The sequence below is a fragment of the Sander lucioperca genome, chromosome 8 (assembly GCF_008315115.2).
Source record: "Sander lucioperca isolate FBNREF2018 chromosome 8, SLUC_FBN_1.2, whole genome shotgun sequence".
Taxonomy (NCBI): Eukaryota; Metazoa; Chordata; class Actinopteri; order Perciformes; family Percidae; genus Sander; species Sander lucioperca.
In genome coordinates, this window is record NC_050180.1 from 41675934 (window position 1) to 41691347 (window position 15414).

The 15414-nt window shown below is 44.8% G+C and overlaps 2 protein-coding genes across 2 annotated transcripts in view; one reads left to right on the forward strand and one right to left on the reverse strand.

Moving 5' to 3' along the window:
• Positions 1-1407: 1407 nt before the first annotated feature.
• lacc1 (laccase (multicopper oxidoreductase) domain containing 1) overlaps positions 1408-15414 on the reverse strand; it is a 15018-nt gene continuing 1011 nt past the window's right edge. The window contains exons 2-7 of the mRNA XM_031295031.2: positions 15235-15414; positions 14918-15096; positions 12904-13069; positions 11787-12012; positions 1586-1798; positions 1408-1540 (exon numbers count right to left, since the gene is read on the reverse strand). The exon at positions 15235-15414 is cut by the window's right edge and continues 31 nt beyond it. Of these exons, the coding sequence (XP_031150891.1) occupies positions 1612-1798; positions 11787-12012; positions 12904-13069; positions 14918-15096; positions 15235-15414 (938 nt within the window). The 3' untranslated portion in view covers positions 1408-1540; positions 1586-1611. The remainder of the gene's footprint in view (positions 1541-1585; positions 1799-11786; positions 12013-12903; positions 13070-14917; positions 15097-15234) is intronic.
• On the forward strand, positions 7360-9011 carry LOC116046635 (melanoma-associated antigen E1-like). Its single transcript, XM_031295033.2, has one exon. The coding sequence runs from the start codon at positions 7467-7469 to the stop codon at positions 8553-8555; it is 1089 nt and encodes a 362-aa protein (XP_031150893.1). The 5' UTR covers positions 7360-7466; the 3' UTR covers positions 8556-9011.

Below are 15414 nucleotides of genomic sequence, written 5' to 3' on the forward strand. Positions count from 1 at the left end.
GATATGTTTCAACATTTTCTATAAAAACATTCACTTTGATCAGCTCCAGTCTCATCTTCCACCAGAACGTTTTCACCGTGATTCAGAAAAATGTCCAAAAGTCTGGGAAAGACCAAATCTACCGTGTTTAATCATGTGTGTGTGCGTGCGTGTGTGTTTGTGTGTGTGTCTCTGTGTATGTATGCTTGTTTTACTATATTCGTGGGGTCCAAAAACCCCAGTATACTTGTGGGGTCTGCACAGCCTTGTGGGGCCCAAAATGCTGGACCCCACAAGGTTAAAGGTCTGTTTGAGGGTTAAGACTTGGTTTTAGGATTAGGGTTAGAATTAGGTTACGGTTAGGGTGAGGGTAAGGGTTAAGGTTAGGCATTTAGTGGTGATGGTTAAGGTTAGGGTAAGGGGCTAGGGAATGTATTATGTCAATGACGGGTCCCCACAAAGATAGTGAAACAAACGTGTGTGTGTGTGTGTGTGTGTGTGTGTGTGTGTGTGTGTGTGTGTGTGTGTGTGTGTGTGTGTGTGTGTGTGTGTGTGTGTGTGTGTGTGTGTGTGTGTGTGTGTGTGTGTGTGTGTGTGTCCCAGAAATAAATGCTCCAAAAACTGTTAACCTCGATATCTGAAAATGTATGTATTTTTTTGGACATGTTTACCCTTTGTTGACACTCAACCTTCTGAAAAGCATCAAAAGAATTCCTAAAAGCAACAAATTGTCAAAAGAAAAACACTCAACGTTCTAAAAAGCGTTAAAAACACATCTAAAGGATCAGTAAACTGTCACAAAATTCAAAGATCATTTATTTATTATCAGGATACAAATGGTTCCGTGAAGTCGGTTAAGTAAGTAAGAGTTAGAGATAAACCCACAGCGGCCGTCTCTCCCACGGCCCCCGCCTGCACCTGAACTGCTCGTTACTGCCACCTTCCTAACAGCTGCTGATCTTAATGAGTCTGTTAAATAAAAGCCACTCAGCTGGAACTCAAACAGCAGTTAACATTCACATTAATCTGCTTTTAAACCCGAAAACATGCAGTTATTATTCATTATGACGGGTATTAATCACACTGAACAGTTGGTCCAGTATTAATCAGTCAGGCTCAGATTATTATTCTAAGTGTCTGACAACATTATGAAAGGATCCCTACAGAGATAGACCTTTTAGTTAAAGAGGAAGATCCTTTTAGTTTAACATCAAACAGCCCCGAAATCACCATCACCAAACTCCACCAGACTCCATGTAAATAATCAGGACTTTTATCATTGTAAAACACACTTCATTCAAAGTGGACAGAAACTACATAAAACTATCAAAAGCCGTCTTGGTTCATCTTTCCACTGTTCCAACAATCACCACTCTGGTTTGGTTGAAATAAACCCATAATTCACCCATTTACATGTGGAGATATGCTGGCTCTATACACGCTAAAAGTCCTGATTATTTACATGGAGTCTGGTGTAGTTTGGTGATATGTTTTCCCAAATGAATGTACAGATTTCTAAGCTTTCTGTTATCATATGTCTAGCTAGTGTAAATGGAGCACACCACCCCCGAACCCTCCCCAGGTTTGGGTTTCCAACGTCTGGCTCCGCCCCCCTGGCTGCAGTCCCTCCTATCAGAGCGTCTCTGCTGCCTCTCTGATCCACAGGAACCCCAGCTGGGTCCCGAAGTTGAGTCCGTCTCTGACGTGGGAGAAGAAGTCTTCGGGGTGACACGCGGTGCACGGCGTCACGCAGGGGCGCCCCGTGTCCGTGTGGTCGTGGATGTGTTGGGGCAGGACGCCGGCACGCTGGAGGAGAATCCTGTGGACGGAGGTTAGAGTCGGTCAGGAGGAGAATACGACGTCTGCTTTTTCTAAATAAAAGCATGTCAAACTCTACATGTCTGGCCCCTTGATGTGATTCTCATGTTCCAGTGTGGCCCGTAGTGAAGTTGAGTGTGACCCCCCCCTGCATTAGACGTTGGTTTGGTCTGATCAAACCAACAGGCCGGTAGCTTCAGTGAGAAACTTAAACCTGTGCACACGGCGTGCACTGCAGAGCTGGAGGAGCTGGCGCCTGCAAAACAGAAAGTCTTCATGACCCAACGCTGGCATGAAACGACCACGAGCTCGTGTGGTTTCTCTTTCTCAGGCCAACTCTTTCCTTCTTGAGCTGCGTCTCTCATCAGTAACCTGCCACTGCAGCGCTGCTCACCTTCATGTCTCTACTGCACAGCTTCACAATTCACTGAAAACAGAACAAAGAAAACACTGAAGCCCTGAAGAAGCTACGTGGGTTACATCGTTGTGTTTTAGATTCTATACACAAATGACCAGGGACCCTGGAGTCTCAGGCCTTAGACCGGCCCACTTCACTTCACGACTGACTGTATTAACCCTCGTGTTGTCTTTACGCCAACCATCCTATTATTTCATGTATATTCTGTATGTGTGTCTGATATTTTGCTGCTGAATTTCCCATTTTTTGGGATCAATAAAAATCCATCCATCCATCTAACCATCCAACTATCCATCCATCCAACTATCCATCCATCCATCCAACTATCCATCCATCCATCCATCCATCTATCCACCCATCCATCCATCTATCCATCCATCCATCTATCCACCCATCCATCCACCCATCCATCCAACTATCCATCCATCCATTTATCCATCCAACTATCCATCCATCCATCCAACTATCCACCCATCCATCCAACTATCCATCCATCCATCTATCCACCTATCCACCCATCTATCCACCCATCATCCAACTCTCCATCCATCCATCCAACTATCCATCCATCCATCTATCCACCCATCCATCCAACTATCCATACATCCATCCAACTATCCACCCATCCATCCATCTATCCACCCATCCATCCATCCATCCATCCACCCATCCATCCATCTATCCACCCATCCATCCATCCATCTATCCACCCATCCATCCATCCATCCATCCATCCACCCACCCACCCATCCATCCATCTTTTAGTCAAAAAAGCAGAAATGATGAATGATGTTGACTAATAGAGTAATGTATGTTGATGGATAATCACAGACTGGTGTAAGTCAGAGTTTAGTCTGAATACTGTTTTAGAAACCATTTGCATGTTTTTTTGAATGCTATAAAATGAAATAAAACACAAAAAATGTAATAAAGGTGTATTGATGATTAGTTGTACTTGTGAAGAGCGTTTTAAGGGAACCATCCATGTTATTTTTGGGTAATTTGGTTAAAAAGAAACCAATATTTCTGATATAGACATTTTGATAATGGGTCAAATTGGACCCGAGGACAACAGGAGGGTTAAAATAATTGAATTAAAACCTTAGTATTTAAGTCTGTAAGAGGGCCCTGTTCTCTACGGCCTTGTAATTGAATGATTTTTTTGTAAAATAGCATTTCCAATTCAGGGCAAATATAGTGTTATAAGTGTTACTTCACAATGTAGATTTATTATAACAGTTAACATCCACAACCCAATGATGTTCAACAATATCAGATTCTATTTCTGTGCAAATAAGTAATCACAGATATCCAAAACTTCAAATGACATAAAGAATTAGATAAATTGTATTGCACTTACTAACGACACCATAATCTATTTTTCCTTTGTATAATAATTCCAACATGATATCATGACTTTTCTGGGGATTTTTCCATCTTTTTCAAGTTTTTTTGGGGCAATTTTTTCAATGTTTTGGTCGTTTTTTTCCCCCCCGAAGTCTTTGGCACATTTTTCAAAAATGTTTTCGCTTTTAAAAAAAATCCATGCAGACATGTCCCGAGACTTCCCTAGACAGTCGGAGATCTCAACCCACCCCCCCTCCCAATGTTGAACCCAAAGTTACGCCCTGAGAGGCGTGATTGAGAGGAACACGGAGCCCGGCCAGGCACAGCCCGAAGAAGCTCCGTAACCACCATCCCATGGCTCCATCCCATGGGCCCAGCACCTGTGGGAGTGAAGGCCAGCAGAGGCTTGCTCTGCACTGCTCAGCAGCACTTCATCCTGGCCTACATTCAAATGGGTTTGTTATTCTAACAAACCCATTTGTTACCGGTTTCCTGTCACCGCTTTGAAGCGTCGCACATCTTCTCGTATGTTTGTGGTTTAGCCCTCTACTCCAACCTTCAAGAGACCGTACTGTCTCTGAACTCTGAACGTTTGTGTGAAACAGGAAATGATTGGTTTCGTGTTGGTATGTACATCCAGAGGTACCAAGCAGCAGCTCGCAAGCAGAATTAAACTTTGCAGCAAAGATGAAGAACATCTTTCCAGATTTCGCTCTTGCACAACTCAGCACCTTCGTCGCAATCATTGTGATTTTTATTTACAATGTTGTGCTCGACAGGGATTACGAGTGCAATTGTGAAGGAGATTTTAGTTGCTTTATCGACATGGCGGGGCCATCTGGTATTATATTTGTTTTGCAACTCTGGACGGACAAGGCATGTCTATGCAGATGCAGATGTAAACCTTCCTGTTTGCCAAGTTGTTGTTATGTAGTTTATCACGTTATCAAGGCAGCTTTCATAGGTCTGCTGTGGGTTACCTCTCTGTTAATCGATGGAGACTGGTGGGTTTGCTGTAAGACAAATCAGGAACCTGATCAACGGAAAGAGTTGGCCTGCAAAGACAAAAATGACCTCACACCTGAGGACCGGACAGCCATCTCTAAAGTGAAAAACAGGTCAAGGGTGAGTTTTTCTTGCGTTCTACACATCACGCAAGTCTGTGTTATGGGTCAGTGTTTAATCTGCACACGGAGGCTGAGAACAACTGTGGTTGTAAAAAATATTTTATTTCTTGAGATCATGATTTTATTATCTTTTGGGTTTGTGACGGGTTTTTTCTCAAGATGGCGTGACAATGAACCGTTGCGTGTCACTTAAAGAGTGTCTTTGGTGTCATAAGAGGACAAAGATGTCAGCCTGAAAAATATATATATATATATATATATATATATATATATATACACACACAGTCATGTGAAAAAATTAGGACACCCATGCTAAAGTTATGTCAGTTAGCCTAATAGCTGGTTTGATTTGCATCGAGAGATGATTTTATGGAAAGAACCCCATGCCAATCTCTGGGTATGGTGAAGGGTATGTGATGATGTGGGGGTATGGTGAAGGGTATGTGATGATGTGGGGGTATGGTGAAGGGTATGTGATGATGTGGGGGTATGGTGAAGGGTATGTGATGATGTGGGGGTATGGTGAAGGGTATGTGATGATGTGGGGGTATGGTGAAGGGTGTGTGATGATGTGGGGGTATGGTGAAGGGTATGTGATGATGTGGGGGTATGGTGAAGGGTATGTGATGATGTGGGGGTATGGTGAAGGGTATGTGATGATGTGGGGACCAAGGGAACTTTATCAGGATGCATAGTATCCTGGATCCATGAAATAACTGGCCTTTCAAAATAAAAGTCTGCCTGCCTCTATGGGAATTTAACATAGGGGTGTACTGACTTATGCCCCCTGTATTTTAAGGAAGAACATTTATTTATTTACGATACATTATTCATTCACAAAGAAATTGGTGTCCTTAAAGGTTGGATTTTTCCTCATTTTTTTAATTAAGGCATTAAGATCAATTTCCTAAAGATGATTTTTTTATTCCTCTTTTTAGTCAACTTTAGCATGGGTGTCCTAATTTGTTCACATGACTGTATATATATATATATATTAATAATTTACCCTTTCACTGAGTCAAATATTTTAACCTAAATCAGTCCTGATTATAACTACAAAAAAAATTCATTCATTTTCAGAATGCTAACCCTTTGAATGCCATTTTATTAACGCCCACTGTTGTTATTTATGAAAAAATGAACAATTTTCTGTTTTACTAAATGCTAGAGGGGGAATTTTCTGTTTTTCACAGAGATATCAATGATTAGCAACAGCATTGATTTTGATGCATACCTTTTTGTACCTCAGAGTACAAAAATGTCTCCTTCCTAAAACTGCTTTAAAATTTGATTAGCGTGCTAATAATTTAATTATGCAAACACACGCATGCATGCACACACACACACACACACACACACAATAATACAATTTTATTGCAAGTACGGCTGTTTCACAGCTTCGGTGATGAATAATATAACGACCTCTGTTGCATCTTTTTCAGTTGATCGGAATGTATCTACTCTTCGGTATCGTCGTTGTGACTGCCGTTAGCTCATCAATTGGACGGAAGAAAAGCTGTGGCCGCTCATGCTGTACGGACTCAGGTTGTCGTTGTACGGACTCAGATTGTTGCTACACAGACATTTTGTATGAGAAAGTGAGATTGGATGTGGAGGAAAATATGCTGAAAGAGATTATGACAGAAGACGCAAAAGCAGAGTTGAAAGACGAACTAAAAAAGCATTGGGAAACGAGGAGAGCCACTAGAACACAGGTTTGTCTCTGATTGAATGTCAGCTCTCTCAACATAATATCTGCTCAACTGACCATCAATATCTTTATCAGTTTCCTACAGTTTAAAACCCCAAGTATGAAATTAGAGCGTATGAATCTTATCCCACATTTCAGTTATTTTTGTCATTTTTTTTGTCATTTATTGTAACACTTTAGCACACAGTAGCAGTCATCTGTTTGAAACTTTTCTGGCTTAAAGTGCTCATATTATGCTCATTTTCAGGTTCATAATAGTATTTAGAGGTTATATCAGAATAGGTTTATGTGGTTTAATTTTCAAAAAACACCATATTTTTGTTGTACTGCACATTGTTGCAGCTCCTCTTTTCACCCTGTGTTCAGGTCTCTGTTTTAGCTACAGAGTGAGACCTCTCACTGCTGGAACATCTTTGTTGGCAGTCGCACATGCTCAGTAGCTAGGTAAGGACTACTAGCCAGTCAGAAGCAGAGTATGAGGGCCCTGACAGTACCTAGGTAAGGACTACTAGCCAGTCAGAAGCAGAGTATGAGGGCCCTGACAGTACCTAGGTAAGGACTACTAGCCAGTCAGAAGCAGAGTATGAGGGCCCTGACAGTAGCTAGGTAAGGACTACTAGCCAGTCAGAAGCAGAGTATGAGGGCGTGCCATGCTAGCAGCTAGGTGAGCATTATAACGTGTGTTCCAAAGTGACCACGTTTGTCTCTGAAGTAAAGGCTGGACTACAATAGAGCTGTTTGGAGCAGTTAGTGAACAGTGTTTTCTGTTGGAGATGGTGCGTCCCTTTGGGGTGGACTTTGGGCTTTTTCATTTTGTAAACCTATAACATGCACAAAAAAGATATATAACACAATAAAGGGAAGGGAAAAAGCCAAAAAGCATAATATGAGCACTTTAACGAAAAAAAAAACAAGAAAATACGGTACAAATGACAAAAATAAAATTAAAACAGGGAGAGGATTATGTGACAACTTCATTTGTTCTCATTTCTTTTCTGGAAATGAATAGTCCAAACTCACAGTATGAAACTCTTTGCAGGAACAAAGAATTGATGTTGAAGCAGAGATGCAAGAGGTAAATCTACACTATCTACCATCTATCCACCCAGGAGGTTTACACCACCACAGCAAATATGAACTCTGTACATTTTCTTTTATTATTCTGTATTCCCGTAAAAACAACTTCCACTTGAAATTGTGTTTTCTCAAACAGGTGGCTCACTTATTGGCAACAGAGAATCAAGGTCCATCCAGTGTCCCAGGTCCATCAGGTTACCCAGGTCCATCAGGTTACCCACGTCCGTTAGACAGAGTCCTACAGAATCACAGGGGCCCTCAGCTTCAAAGGGGCCGTCAGCTTCAAAGGGGCCGTCAGCTTCACAGGGGCCGTCAGCTTCACACGGTCCCTCAGATTCACAGGGGCCTTGAGACTGACACAGATTCACAGGATTCCTCAGCTTCACAGGGGCCCTCAGATTCACACGGTCCCTCAGATTCACACGGTCCGTCCGATTCACAGGGGCCCTCAGATTCACAGGGGCCGTCAGCTTCACACGGTCCCTCAGATTCACACGGTCCCTCAGATTCACACGGTCCGTCCGATTCACAGGGGCCCTCAGATTCACAGGGGCCGTCACCTTCACAGGGGCCCTCAGATTCACACAGTCCCTCAGATTCACAGGGGCCGTCAGCTTCACAGGGGCCGTCAGCTTCACACGGTCCCTCAGATTCACAGGGGTCCTCAGATTCACACGGTCCCTCAGATTCACACGGTCCGTCCGATTCACAGGGGCCCTCAGATTCACAGGGGCCATCAGCTTCACAGGGGCCATCAGCTTCACACGGTCCCTCAGATTCACAGGGGCCGTCACCTTCACAGGGGCCCTCAGATTCACACAGTCCCTCAGATTCACACGGTCCCTCAGATTCACAGGGGCCATCAGCTTCACAGGGGCCGTCAGCTTCACAGGGGCCATCAGCTTCACAGGGGCCGTCAGCTTCACAGGGGCCATCAGCTTCACAGGGGCCGTCAGCTTCACAGGGGCCGTCAGCTTCACAGGGGCCGTCAGCTTCACAGGGGCCATCAGATTCACAGGATTCCTCAGATTCACGCGGTCCCTCAGATTCATCAGAAGTGGCAGCTTTAATATCGTAAAGATGGGTCTAACTATGGGTCACGTTACAACACACTGTAAATAATTACCGACGTCATCGGGGACAAAGGCCCTATTGAAGTTTAAATGTTTTTTCTTCTTTCTCAAAAAGTTGTGAAAATTGGTACGCCTGTCAGACTTAAAAATATATAGCGACATGATAGAGGTCTCGTCTTGGCTGTGGCAAATTGGCACCAACAGTTTTCAAAGTGAAAGGCCCCTCCTTTAACTTTCATGTAAAGGCATGAAATTGGGTAGGCATATGTATTATGACTGGACCTAAAAAAAAAGCCTCTTGGAGCCACTTCCTAAACCCAACAGGAAGTCAGCATTTTCAAATTGAAAATTCATCTTTTGGATGATTTTGACCATTTGCAGGCATTGTACCACATACTCCTCCTACATATTTAACCCAATGGACTTCAAAATTGGTCAATACAATCTAAAGACCTTCACAAAGCTAAGTTGCGAAGCCCGCCCACCGACTCTATACACGATGTGATGGCCCGACCAGAATTTGTTTTTTCCAGCTCGCAAGCCAACGGAGAGTTGCTAGACGACCCTGGCTGAAATTACCGGAAGTGATCCACATGGGTCTCATACTCTGCTTCTGACTGGCTAGTAGTCCTTACCTAGGTACTGTCAGGGCCCTCTTACTCTGCTTCTGACTGGCTAGTAGTCCTTACCTAGCTACTGTCAGGGCACGCCCTCATACTCTGCTTCTGACTGGCTAGTAGTCCTTACCTAGGTACTGTCAGGGCCCTCTTACTCTGCTTCTGACTGGCTAGTAGTCCTTACCTAGCTACTGTCAGGGCACGCCCTCATACTCTGCTTCTGACTGGCTAGTAGTCCTTACCTAGCTACTGAGCATGTGCGACTGCCAACAAAGATGTTACAGCAGTGAGAGGTCTCACTCTGTAGCTAAAACAGAGACCTGAACACAGGGTGAAAAGAGGAGCTGCAGCAATGAGCAGTACAACAAAAATATGGTGTTTTTTGAAAATTAAACTATGTAAACCTATTCTGATATAACCTCTAAATACAATTATCAACCTGAAAATGAGCATAATATGAGCACTTTAAGTCTAAATCTTGCGTGTCACAGAAATACGCGGTGCGAGGGCCCATTCATCTCTGCTTGCAGCTTAAATTGTTATTGTTATCGTTTGTTTTTACCAAAACACATGAGATAAACACATTTATGAGGGATCTCTAATAAACCATGTATGTTGTGTTTGGGACAAGTGTAATAATTAACTTGTCAGCGCTCTCTGGTGGACAAACTCTGTCATAGCTTCATGATAACCTCACAGACTGATCTCATGAAGTGGCGTATGTATGACACGGCAATTCGTATGCCATCATTGGCGTGTTATCAAGACGCATACTCGCTCTGTAGCGTGTTTATCAACGCCGTTTAGCCTCCATTGACTTACATTAACTTGCGATTGCGTGTGAATTGACGCCGTAGCGAGTAGTATGAAAGCCCGAAAATCCGCGTAGGGAGGTTGGTCGGGGGGGAGGATGGGTCAAACACAGGACTTTCACCCAGGAGACTGGGGATCGTGTCCCGTGTGTCAGGTTTCCTAAACTCAACCGTGCCGTTGTTGTCCCGGGCCCGTTCTTCTTTCCCTAAATCCAACCCGAGCTCCAAATGCAACGTCCCGTTCTTCTGCCTAGACATACACGTGGATGGCTCATAATGCGTACAGATCTACAGCCAAGTGGCTTGGCTTTAGAAAGTCGGCGTGTATGTTTACGCGAAGTCATGATGTCACGTTGCCTCAAACATAAACAGAATATTAATCACTTTTCTCTGAGCTGAATGCAGTTAAAGCAATGTAAAACAAATTCATGATTTAGTATTAACCCCCATTACATTTTATAATAGCCATATATGTGTATATTGTGTTTTAACTAATCATTGTACACCATAAACTACACTTCATTAAACTTTAAAGACAAACTGTTTCTGTGTCTGACAGTTTTCCTGAGCAGCGGTGGTAGAAAGTATTTTTGGACATCTATTCACTTTAAGAGTTCTGGCACTTTAATCTCGTCCATAACTATAATTATTATTTTATATATTACAATTCTGTTTGAACAACATACAATTTGCTTCCAAGCCTGGTGCCCTTCCTGGGGACGTGGACTCGTTTCTAAACCCAGTCCCTCCAGAAAAACGTGATTATGCGATCGCATAATTCAATAATCAGCCAAAGTCTGCATATTTATGCGGGGGGCCGCATTTTTTCATATACGCCGCACTTTCGCCGCATAAATTGCCGATTTCCGCGCAAAATATGTGGGGCTTGCATGATTTCATAATCCCCGCATTTTCGTTGCAAAAAAGTCCCATATATCTTAGCAGAAAGTTGAAAAATGTTGCGTTTACTTCACACAAGAGCAGCCATTTTCCCCTGTTGCCATGGGAACGTTATGAAGTGACGTAATTACGCGACGTGAACATCATCGAAAAGCTGCAAACCCCGCGATGAAGCCACGATGGAACCGCAGATTTTGCAAGTTCCTGCAATTTCATCGCATAAAATTGCATAAATATCCCGCGTATTCCATCACATTTTTTAAGAAAACGTGCCGCATAATCAAGGATTTTTGTCCGCAACAATCACAAAAAAACTCCACATTTTTCTGGAAGGACTGTAAACCGTCTGATAGAAGTTAAAGATGAAGAATATAAAAAGGAGTGACTGTTTTTTAAAGATATTTTTAAGGGTTTTTCCTTTTCCTTTATTTAGAACAGCTGGAGAGGGACAGGAAATGGGGGAGAGAGAGGGGGATGACACGCAGCAAAGGGCCTCGGCGGACTCAAACCCGAGCCGCTGGCAAGGACTGAGCCTACATGGGGCTCGCGCTCTACCAGGTGAGCCGGAGGCCGCCCAGAGTGACTGGTTTTATTTATTTTTGGCCTTTATTTCCAGACGTGAAAGGGGAGAGAGAGGAGGACCGACATGCAGCAAAGGGTCACAGGTCGGAACTGAACCCGCGGCAGCTGCGTCGAGGACTGAGCCTCTGTACTTGGGCGCACGCTCTACCAGGTGACCTAGAGGCCGCCCAGAGTTACTGGTTATTTTATTTTCAGACATGAAAGGGGAGAGAGAGGAGGAACGACATGCAGCAAAGGGCCTCGGGTGGGATTTGAACCCGAGTCACTGGCAAGGACTGGGCCTACACGGGGCGCACGCTCAGGCGGCCCGAGCAGGAAGTTGTACCTGTTGGCGAGGCGGATGTCGACGTGCGGCCGGGTTGACTCGGGGTCAGCGACGCAGTCTGGGTGGACGCGCTGGAAGCCGAGCGCCGTCTCTCTCTCCATCGTGTAGCAACACGCCCCCACCGACGGGCCCACGGCAACCACGATGTCACTCGCCCGGCAACCGAACCCCTTCACCATGGCATCCACGGTCGCCGCGGCAACACCCATCAGGGTTCCTCTCCAACCTGAGGAACAGGGAGGACATTTACTCGAGTATTTTCCATGTCATGTTTCACTACGTTCATCTACAGTTCAGATCTGCACGCACACACACATACACACACACACACACACAGACACACACACACACACACAGACACACACACACACACACACACACACACACAGACACACACACACACACACACACACACAGAGACACACACACACACACACATGTGCACACAGACACACACACACACACACACACGCACACCCACTCGCACACACAAACACACACGCACACACTCACACACACACGCAAACACACATGTGCACACAGACACACACACACACACACACGCACACACACGCAAACTCACACACACACATGCAAACACACACACACAAACTCACACACACACATGCAAACACACACGCACACACACACAAACATGCAAACACACACGCACACACACACAGACACACTTACGTACACAAACACACATGCAAACACACACTCACACACGCAAACACACACACACAAACTCACGCACACACATGCAAACACACACGCGCAAACACACACACGCAAAGACACACACTTACACACACACTTACATACAGAAACACACATGCACACACACACTCACACACGCAAACTCACAAACACAAGCAAACACACACACCACTCTCACACACACACGCAAACACACATACACACACACACACACACACACACACACACGCTCACACATGCAAACTCGCACACACGCGCAAACACACACACACACAAACACACACACACACACACACAGACATTTCAGATCTGATTACATTACATGATTTCCATCCAGATGTTAGAGACCAAACAGCTGATCCAGTTCAGTAACCGTTGGCTGAAGGCAGCGTCTTACCTGCGTGAGCGGCTCCGATGACCTTTGACACGGGGTCAGCGAACAGGACGGGCATGCAGTCGGCTCCCGGAGCGGCTAACACCACGCCCGTCTGATCCGTTACCATGGCGTCGTAGCTCTCCGGCTCAGCGCTGCCCACAACCCAAACATCGCTGCCGTGGTTCACCTGCAGGACACATCCCACGCGGTCACACACAAGGGGGTCCGTAACGTTTTGAGCGTCAAACACTCTATATCAATATCGTTATCGCGATATCACGTCGCACAATGTTATATCGAAAGCGTCGCGACAAGTACGCAATATTTAGTGTATTTTGAGGAGCGCTGCGTCCCGTCCGTCGGCTGTGTGGCTTAGTCGGGTTCGATTTAGAGCTTGAAACGCTACAATGGTCATGTTTCATTGGCCAGTTACCGTGGTTACCGTGCCACTTGCACACGTTAGTGCACGTCAGCGCACGGGGCCACTACGTGACAAACCCTACGTGACGTTATGGCTGGGCGATATGGAGAAAATCAAATATCACCATATTTTTGACCAAATAACTCAATATCGGTACCGTAACGATATTGTAGGGTTGACTATTAGTGCTTTCACCAAATATTTACACAATGAGATTTTTGATAAATAATCATCAGTAATGTGGATATAATGACTAATACTGGAACAGTTACAACAGTCTGGTAAGTTCAGACAATGACATCACTTTACTGTAATTCAGCCTTTAAAACCAGGAGAAGACAACACATTAACTGCTGACTCAGCGTTTAACAAACTATCGGGGAAATTCCTCCAGTTCATAAAGGTGAAGACTCTCACACTCACACACACACACACACACACACACACACACAGTTTTTTTGTGATTGTTGCGGGCAAAAATCCTTGATTATGCGTCACGTTTTCTTAAAAAATGTGATGGAATATGCGGGATATTTATGCAATTTTATGCGATGAAATTGCGGGAACTTGCAAAAACTGCGGTTTCATCGTGGCTTCATCGCGGGGTTTGCAGCTTTTCGATGATGTTCACGTCGCGTAATTACGTCACTTCATAACGTTCCCATGGCAACAGGGGAAAACGGCTGCTCTTGTGTGAAGTAAACGCAACATTTTTCAACTTTCTGCTAAGATATGTGTGACTTTTTTGCAACGAAAATGCGGGGATTATGAAATCATGAAAAGCCCTGCGTATTATGCGCGGAAATCGACAATTTATGCGGCGAAAGTGCAGCGTATTTGAAAAAATGCGGCCCCCAAAATAAATATGCGGACTTTGGCTGATTATGCATTGAATTATGCGTTCGCATAATCACATTTTTCTGGAGGGACTGCAATTGGTATGCCATCATTGGTGTGTTATCAAGAAGATTACTCGCTGTTTAGCGTGTTTATCAACGCCGTTTGGCCTCCGTTGACTTACATTACCTTGCGATTGCGTTGGTCGGGGGGGGGGGAGGATGGGTCAAACACAGGACGTTCACCCAGGAGACCGGGGATCGTGTCCCGCGTGTCCCATTTCCTAAAGCCAACCGTCCCGTTCTTATTTTCCTAATCCCAACCGTTTGTCCGTTTCTTGTTTTCCCAAAACCCGTGTGTGACGTAGTCTCGCGATAACACGCCACGTGGCTTTAGAAAGTGCCACGTGGCACGTATGTTTACGCTGTGACGTCGCAGACTGGCGCCCGCTCTATACGGCATAGACATGCACGCGGATAGCTCAAAATGCATACAGATAACACGCCACTTGGCTTTAGAAAGCCAATGTGTTTACGCAAAGTCATGATATCATGTCAGATAGATTGAATATTTTTCATCCACGACCGACCTGTGGTCCAGCCGCACTACGGAGCCGTATATACAATATATATCGTGCAACCTTATTCTGGTGAATTTTAATGCAACAGTTTATGGTGTAAATGTCTTTATTTATATATAAGTAAATTATGAATGGTTAGATCACAGTAACGTTAGTTATCCACCAGATAGGGAGTGGATGTAAATCCGGTCCGGTACCTTGACCAGACGCAGCGGCTGAGGGTGGAAACCGGCGTGGACAGCCAGTCTGCGTCTGTTCTCCGTCACCACGGCGACGGGGTCCCTCCTCCGGCTGCTGCTGAACAGATTGAGGGAGGACAGCGTCGGGATGGAGGACACGCCCCCTCTACGGGTGCTGAAGCCATGACCGAAACAGTCTGAGAGAGGGAGGGAGAGACCAATCTCCATCAGAAATGAGTTTACATAAATCAGAATTTTTGCTGTTTTTCATAAAAAAAAATGACTCTGATTTTTAAAACGGTTGTAAAACTATGAATCATGTTTTATAAACTGACCTGGGATCAGAGTGGACTTCAGGACTGTGATTTCTCCTTTCAGCGCCGGCAGCTGCTGCACAAACACGGAAACTTCTTCCTGGACTCCTCCTCCTCCTCCTCCAGGTGAGTCCGTGTGGGCGGGGCCTGTGCAGCTCGGACAGGTGACGTAATCGAAGGTGTACACTGCCGTAAACAGCA